Source organism: Hippoglossus stenolepis, chromosome 12, assembly GCF_022539355.2.
Source record: "Hippoglossus stenolepis isolate QCI-W04-F060 chromosome 12, HSTE1.2, whole genome shotgun sequence".
Lineage (NCBI taxonomy): Eukaryota > Metazoa > Chordata > Actinopteri > Pleuronectiformes > Pleuronectidae > Hippoglossus > Hippoglossus stenolepis.
Window position 1 is genome coordinate 15,589,094 of NC_061494.1, and position 25,095 is coordinate 15,614,188.

Genomic DNA, 25,095 nt, shown 5'->3' on the forward strand with positions numbered 1-25,095 from the left:
TGTTTTCAATGAAAAAGTTCCAAAAACACCAAATGACGAGAAATAGGGACTAGCTGCTGAACACATTAAAATACTTAAGCAGATACATCCAGTAGAAGTGGAGTTAAAAGTAGAAAATGTATGCTATTGTTGCTTTGTATCTCTTAAAGTGCAAGTTTAACTGTTTGCCAGATCAGTTTATAAAGTGATAATATGTCACATGTGACCAAAAATGTATAAGGATGTAATAAAATGAGACCAAAGTAGGAGAAGAACATTTCTTAATGGCAAAAGCAGGGAAAGAACCATGGGCCACATGATTTATTGGACATCCACCCATTCATTATCTCTAATCTGGTTAGAGGAGAGGCTGGAGTCAATCCCATCTGACATTGGGTGGGAGACAAGGTTCACCCAGGAATGGTTGAATACCAAACCTTCTAACTGCGCAGCGGAGGTGCTGACCACTGCACCAATGTGCCACTTTGACGGAACATGAAATCAATTGTAGAAACTCGACCAATGGCACTGTCACAGGGGGGAATACACATGATCTCAACCAGTATCAAAATCTCTACATATACCAGACTCACAACTTGATCATAATACTTTTTGTTTTGTTTACAGTCACTATTTTCTTTGTCTTTGGACATTTTAATACTAAAAGCCTATTTTGTTTGAAACAGCTTACTGTAGTTTAAGAAGGTTGGAAATGAATTGTTTTCTCTCAAATCTCCTCTGACATCTGTTGCTCGTGCCGTCTTTCATTTCTGAGATTATCTTTACGTATTCCTCTCATCAACCCTTTTCCTATTATTCTCGGTTCTGGAGAGAGGGTGGATTATTTAAATGCAAAAGGACATTGTGAACTACTTAAGATCACATCAAAAATGAATGAGATCACTGCGGATGCTGCGGCACATTGAGATTGAAAGAATTTATAACCCAAACGGATACTGTAACAGCCAGTTGTTATAAAAAAAAAAGAAGAATATCGCGCATTCTTAGCCAATGAATGATTATTACACTGTAATACATAGATTTATTTTTCCTCACATGCACATGCATTAGAGGATATATGACCTATCATGTAAGTGTGTGAGGTGATTGGTGCACAGTGTCGACAAAACAAACTGGACAAGGTATTTTAATGTTTGAATCTTATTTATTGATCAATATATCAAAGCAAATTATTACACAGCAAAATTGTGCTGAGGGCAGGCAGTGGCATCCAATTGAATAAATGAGTTCAAAGGGGAAATTCTAAGACAGTTCAGAAGGGTGGCACAACTTCTTTTTTTAAATGAGTTTTTCTTTGAATTTATATTGGTGGCATGGAGATTTGTTTTTCATCGTCCCAAGTTTTCAGACAGTAAAGGACTCATGAGCATGAGCAATGGTTATTAAAGTCGAACAACAGCAGCACTTATGGAACCAGCCAAACGTATTCTGGACGCAAGACCAGAGACTGCAAGCAAATGGAAGAGCATTGAATATCAGAGCAGGAATGTGTAGGTGGTCTTCAAGCGTGGTTGGTCTCCCTCAGAGACCAAAACACTGGTCTTATTACAGCAGTTTTGAGGAGCAGTGGTATTTATGTTGTCTGATACCAACATCATTTTATCTTCCCGGACCATGTAGGACCCCGGTGGAGTTTACTGAGTCTTCATGTTGGGTTTCAATGTTTCTTCTTGCTGGATTTCTCGATCATGGTCTCCACCACCATGGAAGTCTCCTCATAACCTTTAATCTTGCGGCCGTTGGAGAACTTCTCCACAGACTCCATCACCTCCACCTTCTCATAGCTCAGGGCGTCTGGGGTGTAGGTGCCGGAGCTGGTGCTAGTGCTGGAACTGGAGCTGGAGCTAGTACTGGCACCACGAGGTGCAGGCTTTGGAGTGGGTCCACTTGGGCCATTGTCATCCCTGCTTTTCTTGAAGTGATCAGCAGCTGGGGTGGGATCTTTGGAGCCTGGGCCGGAGGGTGGAGGGGCTGGGCTTGGGTCTTTAGGGTCAGGGTGAGGCTCTCCGCTCTTATGCTTACCTTTACCTCCATTGTCTTTACCTTTTCCTCCCTTATTGTCATCCTTTCCTCCCGGATTTACAGGCAAGGTGGGACTGATAGGGCTGGGGTCTGGAGTGGGCTGAGGAGGTGGCAGAGGGGGAGTGGGTATTATGGGTCCATAAGGCTCATAGGGAGACACCATTCCATCTCTGATGGTGACATAGATGTGGCCGGCTGATGGTGTGGACGTGTAAAAGCAGGGATCTGAGTAACTGCCGTCACCGGTGACCAGGACGTACCGACCCTTGGTGTAGAAGTCAGCGATTGGCTCAGGCTTCTTATACTTCCTCAGTCTGTCTCTGACAATGTTACAAAGAGTGTCAAAGGCTTTGCTGATCTGAGCTCCGTCTGGGACATCCTGTGGAGACGCACCAGTGAGAACAGGCCTCTGCTCTTGTCTCTTCACCCTCTCTTCCTGCACTTCCTCAGACACGATCCCCTTTGTTTCTTCTTCTGGAGCCTCCCCAGGGGCGCCCCCATTTCTTTCCTCCTGGCCACTGTCCATCACATCTTTCGGGGTCAGCTCTCTCTTCTTCATGACCTTCTTGGCCAGGAACTTCTGGCGGGGCTTGACGCTGGTGATGTCTTGGATAGCCTGAGTGATATCTGGAAAAAAATTTGGTCAAACATCAACGACCTAGAACTGCTCAGAAAACACAAAAACCTGCATGTACTGTGACGCTAAAGACAATAAAGACACTTTGATTCATGATTTGTTAACTTTGCAAAATGGAATCTCTACAAGAAATCATACAGTGCTTGTCTCTGGGAATGGCAGCTGATTGTTGCACCCAGTAGTGATTCTGAATTGAAAGCAGCTGTGTTGTGCTCGTGGTGCTCTTACCTCTCCCCCTGCTTGATGCAGTGGGTGTGTGAGTGTAGCGGTAATTAGTGGTGAACAGGGTAATGGGAGTGCCAATTATCGCTGAATTCAACCTGCAGGAAAGAGAGCAGTGAAATGTCACCAATTCAACCTCCATGAAGCAAGCAACGAGAAACCGGGTAAGGAAATCAATAATTCACGATCGTCAGAAAAAGGAGTAAACTGGCAACTAATCTGATCTGGTGTCGGTAATTGGATCTGATGCAACTAATCTGACATGAGAAAGACCCCACTCTGGTTTTGTTTTGCTAGTGCAGTGAAGGGAAACATTTGCTTTCACACAGCACCATCTGCTGTCTGATTCTGCACCTTACATTAACCTGGTTACAGTAATGTCTAGCAAGATGACCCAACCTCTGTACTAGGTCAGAGAGGCATTTTTGGGAATGTGGAATGTCTTGTTCAATGTCTTTCACTGTCTCTCTCTCTCTCTCTCTCTCTCTCTCTCTCTCTCTGTCTGTGTGTGTGTCAGCATCCAGGCACAGTTAGCCCACCTGTTATCCTCATTCTCGATGATCCTCTTGTACCTCTCCAGCTCGTTCTCAAGAGACGTCTGGTACATGGACAGGTGGCGACATTCGCTGGTGAACTTCTCCAGGGACCTCTCGGCTTCCTCGATCTCCTTGCGCAGAGACTCGATTTGCTCGTTGTACATCTGGATCTCGTCGTCGTAGCTCTCCTGTGTGTTTTTGATGGCCTGATCCAACATAGAAGTCTGAGCAAAGAGACAGAGGCAAGGGTTCATTATGAAATCCTGATTGATACCCAAAGGGCCATGACAGAAAATGATGTCATTAATAATACAGTGTGTGTATATATTTAGTGTGTGTTACTAATGAAAGTAAGAAATTAAGAAGAATGATCAGCAACTGAAGGGGGTTAATGTATCACATTGTCCATATAGATGAGGGACATACTGAGCATCATTTCCACATAAAGAAAGACTCACTGTGGAAATCAATGCAGAAAAAAACTAAATCTGATTGTGCTGCATTCGATTATACTCAATTGAAGCAGAGTTCTCCCTCAGGTGAGGAATCGTTACTACCCTGTTATAAAATGGTCATGGCTGACATCTAGTGGTGTTTCTTCAGCCTCTAGTATTTAGCTATTAGTACAAGAGAGGAGGCCTATTTTAATTAATTAATTAATAATAACTTTGATTGTTTTAAGAGGAAGTTTTGGATAATAACACACACCACTACTGCCAATAAGTACTCGTGGTTTTCTCTTCCTTCAATCACAGGAAATTGATTATCTTTACATTTTGTATCGTTGGAGGGCATCCTGATTTTCTGACATTTCATAGAATTAATGAGTCATCAATTAAATAAACCTGGAGATTAATCTATAATGTTCTTGTTACCAAAATTGACAACAGTTTATATTGAGTTATCATCAATTTGGCCTGTCAGAGACTAATTTAATAGCCTATAAAACAAGCAATAACAATTAATCTGCACATACGCTGTTGTTGTCATGGTGACCATTGTGACCCACCTCAGTTCGCAGGCGATGTTTCTGAGCCTGGAGCTGACAGAGGGCGCTCTTATATTCCTCCAGCTGGCTCTGCAGCCCCGGCACTTTCCTCTGGGACAGCAGCTTCTCCTGCTCCTTCACAGGTCGAGCACAAATCAATGAGAACATGCAGGGACGTGCAGAATGTCTATAAAGCACGAAGGCTACACTGCACAACACTCTCACGCAGCTGGCAGCCCAGTCTGCATCTGAAATCTCAGTCCTAAAAGCTTCACTGATCGATTTTTGAGTTTAATGGCATCAGAACAATTGTGTCCTGGGCTGTGGTGACGTTTTCTGTTTGTCTACTTTAAAATTAACCTACTGAGTGTTTTCTATCCCAGAAGGTGAAATAATGATGGTGATTTGGACGGATGTGTCATTAGAGCTTCACTTGGTACATTGGATTGATGTTGACTATTGTACGTGATAGTTCCTAGCTTTATCAATATTTAATCATTTCGGTTAAAAAAGTTTAACACGTTCGTCAAAAATGTTTTATCAAGCCAATCTGTTGTTTTTCCACATTTTGGATCAATCATTATCAGCAATTCCTCAAACTTAAATGTCTACATCGTCTGTCTCTACCATTGGGTACGAACCATACAAGTGTACCCGACGTTCGCTGTCATGGTGACAATACTAAATACGTGGAAGGTCACGGAACAGTCGTGGTTTCGCTAAAATGCATAAACATAATGTATGCAGTTGGTTATATTTAGGAAAACAACACAATCTGGGCTAAAATAGATGTATGCAATAGTGTATGCTTTGTTTTATATTTCTCTGGTGAGTCACTGAAGTCAGAAATATATATAAGATGCAACCTAAAAAAGAAAAAACTACTCTCCCCTAAAAACATATTTTTTTTAAATAATATTATTGGTGTTAAATAATGTTCGAGAACATCATGTCAGAACATATTTGTCTGATGTCTATCATAGTTGTTCATGTATATCAGACTGTAAAGGCCATAGCCTATTGTATAATTCAGAATTAAAGAGATCTGCCATTTGTTGTGTTCATCCCCTATTATTTCAGGTGTTGCCCAGCATTGCAGACACAAGCGGTGGCTCTTTGTTTCTGCCCACTGACATTGAATCAAGCTTCCAGAGCACAACTATCCAATCTGCTACACAAACACAAATCACTGTGGCACGCTTCCTCCCAGAATTAGCATGCACGGCAGTTCTGCCTGGCACTTCCTTCATTATTTGTCATGACACTCTCGAACTGCGGGCCTATCCACGTGTCCCAACGACTGTTTGTTTGACTGTCTGTGCTTTTCACACGTACACACAAACACAAACACACGCACACACACACGCACACTGAGAGAGGCACGTACGCAAAATACACAGACATCCAGGCTCGGGTAACCAACTGGATCCACAAGTCTGTAACCTCATCAAACCCCACACACAAAGCCAGGGCTGACACACATGCAAACACCATCTTCTTGCCTGGAGACAGCAGCACACACACACACACACACACACACACACACACACACACACACACACACACACACACACACACACACACACACAAACACAGTGACAGCATTAGTGACCTCACCTCAGAGATGCCCACTGACACATTGGGAACGAGGGGAAGTGTCTGGTTGATTTGCTGCAGAATGTTTACATAGGTCTGGATCTCTGCGAGGTTCTGTGTTAGGGGAAGATCACATGAAGATAAAACATACAGTGCACAAGAAAGAACATCCCTGTGTATTTAATTGTCTCACAAACCTCCTGCTTATTTACAATGCACATCTCACAGGGGAAAAAGGTTTTCATTTATCTGAAATATATTTAGAACTGGTGCCGGCATTTCTTCAAAGCAAATATCATGTTTTCTATTTAAACTGGTACCTGCACAATGGCAGGCTCAATAATAAGGAGCAAAAATATATTCCCTCTCTCCACAAGAGTACTTCAAATCTCAGGAGAGCAAGCCCAATAATCATGTGAGATGACTCTCTTTTCTTTCTAACTCTCTAACCTTAATATAGTAACCTTAATATAGCCCTTTGATATGCTATCTCAATATTGCCACCGATTTATTCATCATGAAAAACAGCCGTGGGTGAAATTGCACATTCATGAAAGTCTGAACGTTATTCCTGTTGCCTTTCTTTGGACAATAACATTGGACAATAGTTTTCTTTTCGTCTCGGCCTTTCTTGCTGCACCTTCAAGCAATTTCTCTCGCACAGGGGGTAATGTTTTTGTCATCTGACAGTGCCTGTGAAAAACAGTGTTACAATGTCTCTGCAATCCTTTCCTCACTCATGTCAGGATAAGTGAACTGTTGCTAAAGCCCCATGAATGTAACAACACCTCCTTGGGCACCCATGTCGAGGTTTTGTTTGTCTTAGTTTGAAGAGACGGGGTGTTCGCAGTTAGCAGTGCTCAAGAGAAATTGAGCACTGAGAAATTAAAAACATAAGACTGTGGGTGATAGCCTTACAGAGAAATCCACTCACAATATTTTGCCTTTAAAGATCAAAGTTACTGTAAAACTAAATTTCAAGATGCCATAACCCTTTAAAGAGCAATGTGTCTGAGATATTACAGTAAGTGATGGGGACAAACAGAGCTAGAGAAGAAGAAGACACAGTGGTAATACAATACGGCAATAAATCAAACAAAGAAGAAGAATATTAGAGTAACTGCTTTAATAAGCAATCATTAAAGCCGTTTGTCAGAGAGTGGCTCTTACTGGCCCAGTATCAATCGATAGAGGATGCCATAATTTCAGCATCAAGGCAATTGCTCACTCCTGTATGCTTCTGTCGTTTGCAACAATAGAAAGTTTCCTGTCCACAAGACTCTGCACTGACTTTTAGTACTGACAATAAAAAAAAAAAAAGATTTCTGAAATATCTGTAGATTTGCCAGTGAACTTTAGTTTTTCCTCAAAATGCATTTGGCAAAACAAATAAGTCGGATCCAAATAAGTTCTAGGACACAGGGTTTGTCTGTGGGCTCATACAACCACATAGATTGTGTAATTGAAATGTATGTCCAGTCATAAAAACACAACCAATAAATATAAAATGCAATATTCATTGCATTTTATTTTATTTAATAGTTCCACATCTTCACATCCTGACCTCAGACTACTGCCTGCTCACAGGAGCTTTTTACGTGGTGGGACAAATCCAAAATCTCTATTGCAGGGTTATATGTCATGTGAAGGAGCATGGTTTTCGTGCACCATGGCACAATTTGATGGTTTACTTAGAGTATATTATATATTAACCTTTCGAGGTCACTGACCTTCTTGTGTCGATCTCTGGTGGAGTTGATGTCATCCTGCAGGAACTGTGATTGGATCTGATAGTCCAGGTTTCTCAGCAGCGAACTGTCAGCCTCCTGTGAGAGGAGAGGAGAGGAGAGGAGAAGGAGAGGAGGAGAGGAGAGGGAGAGGAGAGGAGGAGAAGAGAGGAGAGGAGAGGAGAGGAGAGGAGAGAAGAGAAGAGAAGAGAAGACCAACAAAAGGGAACCAAGGAAAAATCTACATTGTGAAGCGTAATGTGTTCAACAAAAGCCCCAAAAAAGAACTGAAACGACACAATGCAGCCTCACAACTTCTAAAAATAAAACCCAGTTTTATACTGGCAATCTAAAATCAGCTTAACTTTCTTTTTTCAGCACTTATATAGAAACTTAAATACATTTTCTTTGTGCATAGTTACTATATTTCTTCAATCAAATTGGCCCATAATCATTCTGCTGTCTCTCGTTTCACACGTTTGTGGAAATGCTCTCATGCAGTATTATTGAAATGCTCTTATTTCTTTCCATTTCCGTAATTAAACTGAATTTCATCCATACAATACCTTGTTTAGCTGTTCCAGAGTGCCACGTAGCTGCTCTTGGTAATCACACTCGTTTCTATATCTGAAACATAAAACATCTTGATTAGAATCACTGTACGACCACAAGCTAACGATGAAACCTAAGTGCCTGGGTCCTAATCAGCTGCTCACACAAACAACAGTTGGGCTGGTTTTTTTTCAGTCTAATTGCAAGTTAATGTCGTGTGCTCACATTGAAAGAACACAGATTAACAAAGGCCTGTTACGTCTCAGACCCATAAATCGCAACTACACATGGTGAAAGTCGTCTCTCTTCACCAGCTGATATAACCACAGTGGGTCAGTGTATTTCTTAGCTCATCAATATTGCAGTAGTGAAGCTTATCTGTCTACAGATATGTTTGTAGGGACTTGTAATTACATTCGTTGCTACACATTAATCACAAAAACATTTTCTCTCTTTCTCTAATGGTGTATGACCATGCAGATTCTTCCCCTGCCTGGGTTGTGAGGGCCTCTGTGATACGTCCCGCCACATTAAATACACTGGAGCAGAATGGGATTTGTTTTGTGCTGTTTACGGCTTTGAAAACTGTTTATTGTGGGTGATTCCTAAACCTTGTTGTGGCCCGTTTTCAATGGAACAAATAATTCTCATGTAAACACAATATGCTCAGTGGATTATCCAGAGTGACGTGTTTCTGAAATGTTGTCCGTCCAAATGCTGATTGACTTTACAGAAGCATCACGAACAAAATCACATCCTCGTCCGCTGATTGGCAGAAATCTCAAGGATTAATTTCTAAATAGGACTAAATAGAACCTGGGGAAATTTATTTAAAACTAGGTACATTTGTCAACATGCCAATTTAATTAACTATCATTTTAGTTCAGCATCTTAAATATTGTTTTATGAAGTTTTGTGATAAATTAATTAACGACCTGATTATAACTATAGAAGTATATAAGAAGTATAATGACAACTTTTACATCCTGAGAATGTAAATCTATTTCTTCACAGTTTCCTATTTTCCCTGAAAATAATATGTTCTGTGCTTTTACAATCAACATCTTCACTTTTTAATACTTTTACTGGATCTCTGAATTTAAAAAGTTTGACCTTTGACACACTGATAAGACCAACCACTGTCCACTCTCTTACTTGCTGGTGAAATCATCCAGCATGCGGCAGGCGTCCCTCAGCTCTCGGTCCAGCTTGGCCCGGTCGGATGACAGCTCTCGGATCCGCTGCCTGTTGACGTCAGTCTGCTCTGTGAAGGCCTCCTCCAGGCCGCTGGCCTCTTCCATTCGCTGCAGCGTCTCCAGCTGCTTGCGAAACACGGCGTTGCGCTGCTCCAGGACTCGCGCCCTGTTGATGTACCGGGCAAAGCGGCTGTTGAGCTCCTGGAGGCTCTCCCAGCCCTGGATGGCTGAGATACCTGCAGAGGTCTCAGAGTCCTCAGGCTCCTCAGTGAAGACATCTGAGCGCTCGTACTTCTCCTTGCGCACTTCGCGCAGGTAGCTGGTCTTGAACATGCTGGTACGCTTCTCTCCCCCTGGGCAGATGGTATCCCTGGAGTGCTTGGTCCCCTGCAGCACCTTTATTGTGTGAAAACTCGGATGGTCACCCTTGGCTGTCTCATGCTAGACTAAACGCTGCACAGCACTGGCTGGCGGCGAAATAGCCCCCAAAACCTCCCCCTGGCTGTGGCCACGCACGCTGCGGGCCTGGGACCTTCCAGGGAGCATTGTTTCCTTTGTGGCTTACAAAAGCCATGCTGTTGATGACAAAGCAGAACCCCAAATGCAAACAATTGACTGAACCGCGAAAACACTGGGTGGTCACACACCATTATTTGGGTTCTTAGTCAGCTGCTTTCTAGATCCCTGTTTGATATAGCAGATTGGATGCTGGCCCAGCACTGGACAGAGAGGAAATTTCGTGCAGTGTAAATTGTGTGGACTGTGGAAAACTATTCCTGACGTAAGTGGCTCAGTGTTGACACACTGAGCTGTGCTAAAAGGTGGAAGCTAATTGTGTTTTGGCTCATAACCTCAAAAGCATTTCACAAAACACTTGCATTACAGAAACATGTTCCTTATTGGTGATTAGAAGTCAAGCCCAGTTGCACAGATGCATGGTTACTCAAAACAGGGATGTTCAATTATTGTTTCAGTTTTATCTGTTGCCAAAATATAATGAAAAAAACATTACAAACAAGAAGATAAGAATGCACTGAAAAACTAAGTATTTGAGAATAAGTTTCAATTCTCTATCTCTACACATTATGTTGTTTGTTTAAACAGAAACAATCAAACAGCCAATTTTCAAAATGCAAAGTGAGTGGCAATGCTGGGAAAATGGCTCAGAGGCAAAGATACTCTTTTGTATTTTTGATAACAATAACAAGAGCCTGTAGTTGTTTTCATCAAGGTGATTTTGCCCACCATCTCTACATTTCTTTATTTCCCATTCATATTTTCATTATTCCTCACACACCCATTGTTACAATCTGCAAAGAGGAGAGCGAGGCAGCGTCGGGCGAACAGCAGCTTCTGCGTTGGCTCGCTCTCTGTGGTTCAAGGTCAGTAAACGTCCCTCTGGACACATCCAGCAGCAAGCTGTCTGTAAAACAGCTGAATGTTACACGTGTCAAATGGCTTTGGATCAGCACTTCAGCCTATTTTGGCCCCAGCAAAGCCTGCGGCTCGAGGGCAGGCTGTGATTTTAACAAAAACAAAATAGACGCTTTAACGGATTTAAAATAACTGTATAATTTCTCATTAGTCAGTCAGTTACGAGTTAATTGATCAAACCAATACTGTATAATCATATATGTCTATGTGATAACCTTCAACTCCTCAAAGTATGTTTGAAGATTTAACTGACAAATGAGCCTATTTATTTCTCTTTTAACGAAAAACGAGCAATGTTAGAAAATGCAATCAACAGTTATTAAGATTTGTCAACATTTGTTAATCTTGGAGATTAACTCCCTTAGATCAAGAGACCAATTCTCTTACCCATTGAAAATTACATCCACCGTGATTTATATTATTTAGCATTCAGTTATTTCCCACAGCACCAAACCCATGAATGTTGCTTCCAGCTAATGAACAGAAACTCTCCCAGGATGCTACACTGTGCCTGTGTGAATCACCACCAGTCGGTACCAGTCAGCTAATGCACTAGATGCATTCATTAAATATGAGTCTCTCCTCGTGTGTGTGGTGGCATTTGCACTCATTACAGAGAAAATCCCACTGAGACACATCTTCGCCCAAGGACCGCACACGTTTTAAAATCATGTCACTGTGGGTACACTGTTTTTCATATTACTGTACGCTGGTGGGGTTTTTATGGAAGGAAATGTACTGTAATACCTCAACGTGTAGACAATTACAAAAAGTTGATTTCCGTGTGATTCTCCAAGAAAGTGAAGAACTCAAACAAGCAGATTAATATGTCTAATAGAGGCAAGTAAACCCAGTACACCCAGTTATTTGCTGCCACTCACATAACATAGAAGGAAAAGGTGGGTTAACTAGAATGACACTCAGTCAAGTACCTACCTTTTCAAAGGCCTAATATCCATCCATCCATCCATTGTCCTTTTGAGGGTCGTGGGTGGAGCTGGAGCAATCCCAGTTGATATTGGGCAAAAGAAGAGGTACATGCTGGACAGGTTGCCAGCATATCGCAGGGACAACCTACAGAGACCAGTCACACTCACAATCAAACCTCCACCTTGTCTTTGGACTGTGGGAGGAAGCTGGAGTCACAAACATGGGGTGAATGGGCAAACTCCTCAGTCAACCTGGGAACCTTCTTTCTGTGAAGCAACAGTGCTAAACAATACATCACCGTACTGCCCAGATCCCTAAATAATAAATAAATAAATAAATAGATAAATAGATAAATAGATAAATAAATACACCAGATTTCATTTAGATCCATGAATTATTGGTGAAAATGTCAAAAATGAACATTATAGAAAGTGAAACAAAGTTCATGGATCTGCCCCTTTGTCCAGATCCGCACTAAAATTAAATGGGTTCTTTCTATCTCCACGTTCCATCCTTCCACCAAGTTTTGCTGACGTTTGTTCTGTACTTTTTGCTTAAACGAACCCCCCAAAAAAAATCAACCAACAAGCAAACAAAGTCAGATGAAGGAACATTTGCTTAAATCAGAGTCCCTCTCCTCAGATTTAAACCTTCACGCATATATATCTATATGGATTAACCGCTGCTTATTCCCCTGTAACATTTACATCAATAAACTACCTCTCTCTCTGTTCACCCTTGACGCCATGAGTTATAGGTCTTACGCATGTTCTCCATGGATGAGGAGAGAATGCCAGTATCTCACGTCCTACTTTCACATTTTCATCTATATTCAGCTGTTACGAGAGGCAGTAAATCCGAGGCCTGGGTGAGATTAGAGAGCTGTCCGGTTGGAAATGAGAGTGTGGAGTTTATCCGGAGCTGAGACCTCGTGGGCCAAAGGGATAGATGCTAGCGAAGCTGAAGAAGTAGCCGCTAATATCTAAAGGGTAATAAAGACTAAGAGGAACATGCTGAAGCTGTTCTCTCATCTCGTGTGAGCTCAGAGGAAGGATATGTTGTGTTGTGTTCTGTAGATGTATCCACCTGTGTCTATTATAGATGACAGAGGGAGTTGTTGACTTGTATCTTTTGTTGTTTTGTGCGTTATTATCTTTGAACTTCAACAACTATGCTATGTGCTTGCCTGCTGCTGTCAGGGAGAGAGGATGGGAAAAGCCATCTTGCCTCTATTGACAAATAATTGTCAGGGGGAAAATGAAAGACAGCTGCACTACCTTACAAGCACAAAAAGAAATTGATCCTAACAAGCCATCAGTCCTGCTGCCTCGGCCTGTTTATCTGCCGTTCGGGATGGTTGACCACAGAGATATGGTCCTGACAGCCTTTCACAGCTCTGTCCACACATTGACCCGCCGCAGAAAAACGAGGAAGATGAGACCAGTTGTAATTATGTCTCGCTAATCAGGCTTATTGATGCTGCGGTGCAGTTCATCCTGAATCCATTCAACCTAAACAAAGGGTTATTAGAATGGGGGGGGAATCTATATAAAGTCACTTAATCTTACTGTTTTAAATATATGGAGGAGAGCACCAGCCACCAGGGATCACAATTAAATACTTACATGACATCCGGTTCACGAAAGATTGGAAAATCATAATGGCCCGATGATGATGGGTAGCTAGGTACTCAGGATTAGCATTACACAAGTAAATGAGTCGGTTCTCCTCAGCTCTTGGACGTTTTCAATCATTCTTAAGCTCATTGTGTTGATAATGCATGCTGGCATTTCCTTCTTGTTACATGTCTATTTTAAGAGGTTTAAATACTAAAGATTCTGAAATAGAACCATGATACCCCAGCCCACAGCCACTGCTCTAGAAGCAGCATGTTGAGCTCTCATTCATTTCCAAATTTACTAAAGTTCACATGTCACAATTCAATTTGTAACAAATTTAAATAAAATGTCATTATTTCTATTTAAAGAAATAAGTTATTCAATCGTGATTATGTGAAGAGGACTAATAACTCTGAGATTGCAGACCCCCCAGGCACACGTCTGTAGTCATGGAAACCCACCCACCAGAAATCCACAATTTCATGTTGGAACCACTGCCACCACTGAGCTCCAATTACTTTACTGCTGTTAAAGAAACTTTTTTTTATTGTATGATTAAAACTCTGACATATGTAAAGAATGAGGTTATTATTCTCTTCACAGTGAGGGCAAAAATCGAGGTTTAGAACTGTACCGTGGATTTAAAGAATCATTTTTACAACTTTAATATCATTATTACGGGCACGAGGCGAAATAGGGGCAAAGCAACTAAAAACATTTCTACATTTCTACATTGTTGAGTTGAGTGGATGTAGAGAATGGATATTTTCTTTTTCGATATCTTTTTTACTCCACAAACTCAGATACACATGAAATTGATTTCTCCACCCTGTTCACCCTGCAGTGAAATAAACATAGTCACGGTGAAGACCCACTAAGCAAAGTGTAATGTGTCACAAAATTTCTCCTTGGTTGCACAAGTGAATTGCTTTGGAAAATATTACAAACCTTGCAAAACAATGTGCATCAAGCCAAGACTGAGCAGAGATGTGACAAAAAAGGGAGAATTTAAAAGTTGGAAAATCTCAATTCTATTCAAATGAGGGAGAAATTTGCCTGCAGCTGCAACATTCTGCCGGAAAACTGATAACAGAAAGCAATGCAGTTAATATTTATCCCATAAGGAAGCATGTCTGAAACGTGAAGGGGAAGATTCCTATCCTACAGGATTACAGATACAACAAAATGCAAAATGCTACTTGGCAAAAATATCACATGTTCGTACATGTTGCTTATTTACATGAGAGCTAGCTACTCGCCAACTTTCAAGCACCAACATGTCCACAGCAACAAGTGGGAAGTGGAGGGGACTGGTTTGCTCCCAGTGAGCCTTCACTGGGGTAATGAAATGCTACTGGATGCGCATTTGGGGTCGAAATTTAAGTTGTTTCCGACATGAACTCCGGAAATTGGTTCAGGACATTTTCCTTTCACATATGAAAACCACAAAAAGCTCTTGAATCTTGTCATCATTTCAAGTTGACATTGTCTTTGGCGTCTTCTACATGTATCAGACACCTTTTAAACCCTGAGATATTCGGGTGTCTGTCACATATTAGAAATGTTGTTGTGAATTTTGCTGCTGTATTCTCACACGAGCTCCCTCTGACATTTTCCAGACATTTTACGCGGGGGCTGGCAGCAAAAGTCCTGGAAAACGTACATGCTTTTAACAGCACAACAGGAAGATCATTTCCTCAGGAGATGAATAGGAGCTAATACTAGAGGGTGCATTCAATTCACCTGATAGCCGTATGCTAGTATTTCACCATATCTGCTGTATATGAGGCAAGTGTTTGCTCACTGTAAATTCAAAATATATTTTTAGTTTAGCAGTTCTTTCAGGTTATCCGTATAATGAACGTGGATTAAAAGCATCATTCAGTGGGATCCAGTCAACATCTCCACCTATAGAGAAGTTCACTGTGACGCTCATACATGTAAAAAATGACACATGCACCTCAGATGTGAAAGCAGCTCCGATATACACCTTTTGTGTTCTGGTTGATGTTTCTTCAATCAGACGAAGCTAAAGATGACCCTGTGCACAGTCTGCTTGTTATTTATAGACACGCATGTAACTTTTAACTGATTTCACTCCTGTGACCACCCACACACACGCACGGACGCACGCGCGCAGCATCCTCTCTCACTCACGATTAGAGGCGTTACATGTTGTTCCTTCACTTGAGCGCTCGTCAGGCAGAGGAGGAGAATAAAACGGGCAACTTTTCCTTTTCTCTCTCTCTCTCTCTCTCTCTCTCTCTCTCTCTCTCTCTCTCTCTCTCTCCTCACAGGAAAGACGCGGTCCAGCAGGAGCAGCAGCAGCAGCAGCAGTGTGTGTGTGTGTGTGTGTGCAGGGATGATACAGGATCTGACACACACAGAGAAAATATTATTATCAACCTGACAGTGTTTAGCGCTGAAGGAGCATCTGCAACATTTTCTGGTAAGTGTCTGAAATATTTAAGATTTGTGTTGTGTTTTGATTATTTGTGTTATTTCAAAGAAAACAACAGAATCACCTTTTCCATGCTGTTTAATTTAGATTTACACACTGTTATTTCCTTTCTGAGATGAAGAGCTTAATACTCCAAATGGAGACCCCCCTCAGCGTAATACAGCCCTTAGTGCCATTTTTTATCCAGCTCAGCAGGTGCTTCTTTATTTTATTTTATTAGCACTACTATGTATTATATATCGTGTGTGTGACGTCCTCAAGAGAAACTTAGGTGTATTTTATCCAGAAATACCTCAGATCACAAAGATCAGGATTTTAAATCTGTGATCATATCTTGCTTTATCTTTATCTGGTAAATTTATTCTTTTAAATTATTTTTGTAAATCATTATACTTCTGGTTAGCTGAGGTTAACAGGCAGGCTGTGTTTAAGTGACCCCCTTTGCAGCCCTGCCGTCCTGCTGAGCCTCCTCTCAGACGTTGGCTCGCTGACCTAATCAATAACACAAAGACCTTTGTTAGATATAATTACCTCAGCCAGCCAATGCTTTTCTTTCAAAAAATATTGCAGAAATGTCAATCATGCCAGCGCCGAGAACATGTCATTTCTTTTGATGATCTGTTGCTCTTGCATGAGTAATGCTGAAATTGGAACTTCCTGTTCCAGGTGAATAGGTGCTGCTGATGACTCAGACATGGACACGCTGTCATATGTGCTCACACAACTTAATTGAGGAAACCATGAGCATTTTCCGCCTGATGTGTTGGATCTGTTTGTTCCTTTAAACCAAAATAAGAGCGTGTACCAAGACATGGGGGACTCCAACATCAGCCACTTGGTCGCAGCATATACAGAGATGCAGGAGAGTCACCCAACAGGAGAAATGAATCACTATATGGACAGCTACGATATGGACTATGGCATCCCTCCTGATGACATCCCAGACACCACGCAGGGCCAGGCCTTCTTTGTGGCCACCATTGTTATTGGAGCGGTCCTCGTCTGCATAATGCTCGTCTGTGGGATGGGAAACTTCATATTCATTGCCACGCTGACCCGCTACAAAAAGCTCCGCAACCTCACCAACCTGCTCCTCGCCAACCTGGCCATCTCAGACTTCATTGTGGCGGTGGTGTGCTGCCCGTTCCTGGTGGACTACTACGTGGTGAAACAGCTTTCCTGGAGCCACGGACTGGTGCTGTGCTCCTCCGTCAACTACCTGCGGACTGTGTCACTCTACGTGTCCACAAACGCACTGCTCGCCATCGCGGTTGACAGGTGAGTCTTGTTAGTATGTCCCTGTGACCATGCCCTCGTGTTCAAGTCAATGAGTCTCTGCTTCTTACAAATATCTTGTGGCGTTGTTGACAAAGATTTGAATCCATGTTTTTGTGTCAGTGTTCTCCTCTCTCCCCAAGGGTCCTCACAAAGACTGAATAATCACACTGCTCTACAGCTATAGCTTTTTATTCCTGCAATATTTCCTCTTTTGGACATCAGGTTTTTGTTTGACATTATCAATGTAGCCATATCCATGAGATTTTGAGAGATTAACAAAGATTTTTTATATTTAAAACCGGCAACAGATTTGATCTTGTTCTTTTGAATGAAGATGGCTTTTATGAGCGTGTTATAAAAGAACCACAAAGCTGCTGTAAACCGCCCCATACTGCGAGCTTAGTCACAGGGGTTCAACTCCGTACTGCTCCACAGCCACTTGTTATTTTCACACTGGAGCGGATGTGTTCCATCAGTGATTAAATCCTTTTCTTGGCACCATGCTGCCACTTATATTTGAGTGTTCAGATTTAGTATTTTATTTATTGTTTATAAATGTATGCACGCTATCACCAGTACTTCAGAGACCACAAACATGTGCCTTGATTCATTTTTGATTGCGAGTTTCCCATATAATCAGCTCCCCTGCTACTCGGCTCAGCATGCAACAGGTATCTTGAGTTCATTTGTGTTTCCTTCTCTATCTTTGCCAGCTATGTCCATGCAGCGCTCTGGCACAGGTTGAAACATTCTTTAGACGTATCTAAAACATGTACGCATGGAACACATGTAGTTTCCATGCAGAAATATCCAATATTAAAAGACTTTAGAGAATAGGCCAAGATTAAATTATTTTGCACTCATCCCCACATTGAGTCTGGTTCTGATCTGTGTTTGCTCGTTGAGGGAACTGTTGGGTTTCTGTATAATTTTGTAAGGTCTTGACATTACTCATGCTAATACAATTGAAGCAGATTAAATTCGAGTCCACATGTCTTCATTCAAGCATTGTCTCTTAAGTGCCAAGTCAAATGCATTAGTGGACACACAAGCAGAGTGTTTTTAATGAATGGATCTGACTCCCTCAAGTCAATACTGTGGATGATAAGCTCACAGAGTTTCATGTAGGAACAGGAGCAATAAAAAGTGAGGAAACACCCACCCTCCGTCAGATGTGAGTCAGTGCTTTTCGCAGGGGGCCTTCGAAAAACAGGGCTCAGGTGCAATCAATGTTCCATTAGTTAGAGGACAGAGGAAATAACAGTCCCGAAACACAAATGGCCAGCAGACATCTTGACTCATCAAAGAATAGATCAGGTATAAATAATATGCTTAATGATGGCTGGGTTTCATTCGCGTTCTGTGATTTAAGGGTCCTGGTATTGTGCATGTTTCTCATCATTGTACAAGCATGGCCTCGGGCACTTGAGAAGAACGGAGCCATAATCTGTGCTTCTCCTGCTAACAAAACATCTGCGGTGAAAAACGTCTATATTCACAGAAACTGAAAAGGCCACTGGAGCAACAACAGCAAAGTTTGTTGCATTGTCTTTGAGAGGAACAGATCATAGTAACCCAGCCCATAATAACACTCCTTCTCGCTCTGAGCATGAGTGCACTTAACACCTGAGGAGTCGTAAGAAGCATGGCTCCGATTTTTAGATGCTTTAGTGAGAAAGAGTGTTTGTTTTGAGCCTGAAACACGACGCTGAGGCCGGAGAATGTTGTCCCCAAAATAATGACTATGAATTATTGTAAAGTCTATAATTTCTCTGTGACTGTTGGAGCATTCAGGTGTTGACAAACAGCAGCAGCTTACTGACTGCAGCTTGATTCAGAGAATCCACAGCGCTGCAGCCAAACTAGTGACAATCACCTATCTGTGTGGTTGTGTTCTGTATAATCAAATGTTATGTATTCAAGGGAAGTGTTTATTGTAGAGTACTTTGAAATTACTGATTAGGAAAACATCAGAAATTTATATTTTGATCATGTTGACAAGACCAGGAAAATATAATTAATTTGAAATATTAAAATATACATTTCAATCACACGTCTTGGCCACTAAACAATTTTAAGATTGCACTAATTAAGAATATATCTTGTATTTGAATACTTACACATTACATTATACATTATACACAATATAATTCCACAGCATCCTCAGCACAGAGAAACATCTGCCATGAGAATTTAAAGTAGATGTTTGTTTTATTCCAGTGTAAGTAAAGGTTAAAAAACAGGAACATTATGTAAAAACACAGCACACTCGCTGATAAATAACTTTTTTCAATCATGTCAGAGCCAGACTAACAAGCTCCCTCCCCCATTTCTATTCTTTACACCTCCCATCTCCAGCTCTGTAAATGCAGAACTAGAATGGCATTATAGTGAGCATACCTCCCCAGTGCCCTTATTAAACCACATTTAAATTCACTTGACGTCAGACATAACTCATAAATATCAGTCCCTTATATGTTCCTCATTTTTAAATCAAGATGCCTGAATTATAAAAAAAACAAAAAAAACACCCTATCTCAAAATGTTAAAGAAAGTGAAAAAAACGGTAATCCAAATACAATAAACATCATTTTTTTTGGTGGAAGTAAAAATTTGATCCATATGAATCTTTTCATCTCACCTAGATTTAGATTACAGCTTGGGCCTAAAGCTCCATAAAAATAACTTTATTACCAATATGAAAATTCTCTTCACTGAATAATGGAGCATGGTGCATTGAACTTCAATCTTCTATGGATGAGTCAGAGCAAAATCTGTTGCGTCCAGATGCACTCAGACTGTTATATAGAGTGCTTCATTGTACTGTGTTATATATTATATTATATATACTCAATGCAACAATGTGTCTGTGTTCTGCAGGTACATGGCTATAGTCCATCCACTCCGGCCTCGTATGAAGTACCAAACCGCCTACTGCCTGATAACAGGAGTCTGGGTTGTTCCCATTCTAATCTCGATTCCCTCTGCCTACTTTGCCTCTGAGACCATGTACCCTCATGGTGGCACCAGCCCGACCACTCACAAAGTCTTCTGTGCGCAGATCTGGCCTGTGGACAAGCAGGCCTACTACCGCTCCTACTTCTTGGTTGTTTTTGCCGTGGAGTTTGTGGGGCCTGTGATCGTCATGGCGATTTGTTACGCCCAAATCTCCCGTGAGCTCTGGTTCAAGAATGTCCCGGGTTTCCAGACGGAGCAGATTAGGAAGCGGCTGCGTTGTCGCCGCAAGACGGTGATGGTCCTCATCGGGATCTTGACGGCATACATCCTGTGCTGGGCCCCGTATTACGGCTACACCATCCTGAGGGACTTCCATCCGACACTAATCTCAAGACAGAAGAACTCACTGGTGGCCTTCTACATCATCGAGTGCATCGCCATGAGCAACAGCATGATCAATACCTTCTGTTTTGTAAGCGTCAAGAATAACACAGTGAAGCACCTGAAGAAGATCGTGCTGCTGCGCTGGAGGTCGACGTATGCCCCCAGTAAGACTGTGGATGAGATGGAGATTAGGACCTCCTCCATGCCTGTGACAGAGGAGATTGAATGTATTCAGCTGAGATGAAGACGAGGAAGACCTGTTATCGAACAGTCAGAGTCATTGGGACTATTGATCTACAGAAATTACATAACCGACAGTAACGATGGTGCAATTCCCTCATGTTTAAAATAGTTGGTATAGATTTCAAGCACCATGAACCAGAGAGAAAAGTGGAAACCGAACACTACAAGGCTTAATGGGGCAGCAGAGCTCAAACTTTGTTGGTTAGTACATACAATTCTTTTGTTCGGGCCATCATGTGAATGTGATTGTTGTGCATGCATTAGGAAATATTGTAACTTGTTGTATTTCTGAAATATATAGAAGATCTTGATGCTTCTATCGATTGTATTGTATTTCCTTTACCTGTTTTGTTGTAATTTCAGTAATGTCAAATAACTATTAATGTTAAAGAAATGCTTTTATTGAGTGACGCTTTCCTATTTTAAATGTTATGTTTTGTCTAGAGGGAAATACTCAGGCTTTTTCTGTAGAGATGTAATTATTGTGTAATTGTGTGTACTGAGGTACAGGAAACATCCAGCATATTTCCCACTTCTTTTAAAGAGTGGGAAATATAGATTCATTTATTTTTCTGATAATGTGTCTTTAAAAAGAGACCATTTGCTTGCATGTTTTCTTTGTAGAGAAACGCTTAATAAATGACAAGATACTGGGGAGAAAAACTCTTTACAATTCATGTACTGTGTGTAAGTTACGTGTAACGTATCATTAGTTATCATAGTTATCCGTTGTCTTCAAATGCATAATACTTCACTGCATACAGCATTGACCCTGGCCTAAAGTATTTGTGGGCTGATGCACCTTGGAGGCCCAGAAGAGTTCTAATAGAGCTAGTTAGCAACTGTAAATTTAGTTTTCAACTGCTGTTGGGTGCATTGTGTATTTTACACAGTACATTTAATTGTACACTATAGAGTTACACTATTATTCTGAGCATCTGTCTGGAGAGCTGCAAAGAATTGTTACTTGACAAAGATCATCTACACGGCATATCCACTTTGAATAATCTGCATCGGGCCTTATTCCAAATATTAGTATTTTCGATTAAAATGTGAGAAATGCTGATATTATTGGTTTTAAGATAATTATTAGGACATGTGTACTTCACATTCTATATATGTTTCAAATCTGTTTTACAACAGTTTGTGACACTTGGTCTCTCGTCTGTTCGTAGTCAGATCTGTGTTGTACATGAAGGCCGGGGTAGAAACACATACATTTTACTTTAACCTGATTATGCATGGCTGCGTTTGTGGGACTGTCAAGAGCTTATGAACATTGTTTTTTGTGGGGGGGAATATGGGAAACTGATGAAACTGAATATGTTTGGCATGTAAATTAATTTAAATAATGATAGAAGTGCTTGCCTGGTTCTTCTCTCCTTTGCGGTAAGCGTTTAGAATCATGTACTTTCATGCTGGAAAAAGCAGCTGAAGCTTTCAGCTTCTCTTTTCCCTCAAGATGAAGTAATTTACCTCACATGTAAGGGGGTTTGGGGCAGTTCTCTGAGGATCACAAGGGTCAGAGATAAAGATGTGAAGCAGGCTATCTTAAACCACTTCTCCTGCTCGTGGTCGGATTTGAACCTGTTTCAGCACACAGGGTTAAGAGGCATGATACACGATGGGTCAGCCGCCAATCTATTAAGACGAGCAGGAGAACATCTGAGTCAGAGTTCAACAACCCTAAGGGGAAGGTGACGACACTGCGTATCAGCTACTGTCATCACCATCCTGCCGTCCCTCAGGCACAGCGCTTCACCTTTTCAGATGTGACATGGACAGTTTTTTCATGTCGGCCGTGTGACTTTAATGACTCGATGCCTGTTTACTTTTTTCCCTCTAGAAACAGTGCAACAATACTGTCAAACAGACAAACAACATCTGCTCTTTCATACACTGGAATTCCATCAACTTAGGAACACACTCACGCACACAAAACATTAATATTCAGTTCACTGCCACCATAGGAAAATAGATATCTTTCAAACTATCATCCTTGTCTTTACACATGTCTCATCTCCCAGACATTACTTTTCGACATCGATACATTTATTTCTTAATACAATATGTACATATGCAGCTGTTAATGCAAGATTTATTTAACACCGGGAATCACCTGCAGTTCAAGCGGCAAGCGGATTGAAAAAGAAGTCTGTCTTTACTATTTGAATTAGTGCACGATGGCGAAAAGCCTTTCAACTGAAGCTGTGTCTGGTTACTGTCAAGCTGAGTTTAATTATCACAGGAGAACATCCACACTAACACATGCAAACCAAGTACACATCTAACACATCTCCCTTAGTTGTAAACATTTACCCACTGACCAGGATGCAGGAGGTGTTCGAAACAGAGAGGACAAAACAAACTAAGTAGGTGGGGCTCACACTGTGTAAAAATCACTAGGAAAATCGTGGCTACTTTGAGGTTACAGTTCATCAGATCAATTAACGGTGGAAACTCCCATCAAATCCTTCAACAGTCGTGCAAAGCAAGCACCATGCTGAGGTGACCCAAACAATGTATGGCTGTGGCAGAGCAGCGGCGTTGAAAATAAAGTGAACGCACTCAGCACAGAGTTCCTCCAATGAAATTGCAGTGGAAAGACAGCTGCCATGTGAACGCTTGCCATGCATCACAAGTAGCATCCAAAGCTCTGTCACAGCTTCTCTGCCCTTCAGGCACATCCCCGCAGCACTCCAACAAACAGCAAGTTGCACATTAGCTGAAGACTCATGTCCCCCCAAGATTTGTCGACGAGATGGAACTCTACTCTGGAGATGGGGAAGCGAGTCTAAGTGAAAGCAACAGCCACTAATTCATCCACTGGCACTGTGCAGGAAACCAGCGTCACCATGCCAACAAAGGCTGAGCTGGACAAACTGCTGGAGCCTTGCAGGTAACCCTCACCCTCTCCCCGTCTCTCTCCTCCCTCCCCTCTCTCTCTCTCTCTCAGGTGAGACTCATCACTTTCAGCGACATTATCAGCAGAGTAAGTAAGAGAGGTTTTAGAGGGTCAGTGGTGCTTCCCACTTTATGGCACTTCACACTGAGGTTCAAGCAGACCCTCACCGTAGATATATAGAAACACAAGGACAAAACAATGAAACAAGTTCATTGCTGGTTCTGGGTTTAAGGATGTACGGAGCTGAGGTGCAGTGGAAACGATTGAACCTCCACAGAATAAAGAATCTCTGAGTCTGAATCCCTCAAGGACAGAGACTGTATTAACAAACGTGTGCACTGCTACAAAGTAGAGCTCGACATTAGCATGGAGGATTGTTCCCTACTGCGGTGATCCAAACACACTGGAGCACATGCGACGAGGTGCCCTGCCTTGCTCACAAGCAGGTGGCAACAGCTGCCACATCAGTGCTTTGTGAGTTAGCTTTTCCTCTCTGGGAAAACTGTGCTGAAGAAGCGAGCTGCCTTTGTCATTTGAAATAATGGCAACACGTGTCCCAGCAACTGGTTGAACTCAGTATAACTGGTGTAAAATTGTGTATCTTAAAACATAAAAAGACCAACCTGGAAATATCTTTTAATTGTGGTCCATTTTATTCCTGTAAGATTTTGAGTGAGATTTATTGAGCATGATTTAGCAAAACATGGACAAATGTTAGTTTGAGTACATTTGTGTTATTTATCTCACATGTTTAATTTGTGTTTTCATGTATATTGCATAACCTTGTGGGTGAATAAATCTGTACAGTCGACATGTCTTATGTATTGTATTTTATCTTATATATTTGAATGTGTTTTTAATATTTAACATGTAACCCAACTTGTTAAATACATTTTCATGAAGAATATTATATCCACTCCTCTTCACATTACCTCACTACCACGTTTTTGGATTTATTCATTAATCAAAATTAAGCTGAAATAAATTTGTGATTAATTGCAACTAACTACAGTCATTAAAAAAGCATTTCTAATCGTTTAACTACATATACAAATGTAATAATATAAGAAAAATTTCATTTTATTTATATAGCCCTTCTCAAGGAAACTCAAAGCCAATTTACAAAGGATTAAAATAGATTTAAAAAAGAAGGACCAAAACATTTAGAAATATATAGTTTTTCTGTACTGTTAATTGCCAAATATTTGTAGTAAAAATATTTCTACAAACTTGAATGTACACATGTTAGACAGAAATACCAGGAGCATTTCAATGTTCAATGTTCCCAAAAGGCTCACTCATGTTGAGCTCTGGCTCTTTGTGATATGTATTTTAGCCACACATGGTCTTGCGGCTTGAAGCTAAATGCATGTTGGGAGATGTGGACTAATGCACAGTAGGTGTCAG

The 25,095-nt window shown here is 41.3% G+C and overlaps 2 protein-coding genes across 2 annotated transcripts; one reads left to right on the forward strand and one right to left on the reverse strand.

Moving 5' to 3' along the window:
* Nucleotides 1–1,203: 1,203 nt before the first annotated feature.
* On the reverse strand, nucleotides 1,204–9,809 carry LOC118119406 (filensin). The gene is made up of 8 exons (XM_035173364.1): nucleotides 9,436–9,809; nucleotides 8,295–8,355; nucleotides 7,732–7,827; nucleotides 6,023–6,115; nucleotides 4,427–4,540; nucleotides 3,421–3,641; nucleotides 2,888–2,979; nucleotides 1,204–2,649 (listed from the first exon to the last, which is right to left on the reverse strand). Exons 1-8 carry the CDS (start codon nucleotides 9,807–9,809, stop codon nucleotides 1,658–1,660), a joined length of 2,043 nt encoding a protein of 680 aa, XP_035029255.1. The 3' UTR covers nucleotides 1,204–1,657.
* A 5,935-nt stretch (nucleotides 9,810–15,744) lies between these two features.
* On the forward strand, nucleotides 15,745–22,232 carry prokr1b (prokineticin receptor 1b). The gene is made up of 3 exons (XM_035172918.2): nucleotides 15,745–15,908; nucleotides 16,587–17,198; nucleotides 20,079–22,232. Exons 2-3 carry the CDS (start codon nucleotides 16,732–16,734, stop codon nucleotides 20,782–20,784), a joined length of 1,173 nt encoding a protein of 390 aa, XP_035028809.2. The 5' UTR covers nucleotides 15,745–15,908; nucleotides 16,587–16,731; the 3' UTR covers nucleotides 20,785–22,232.
* Nucleotides 22,233–25,095: the final 2,863 nt, after the last annotated feature.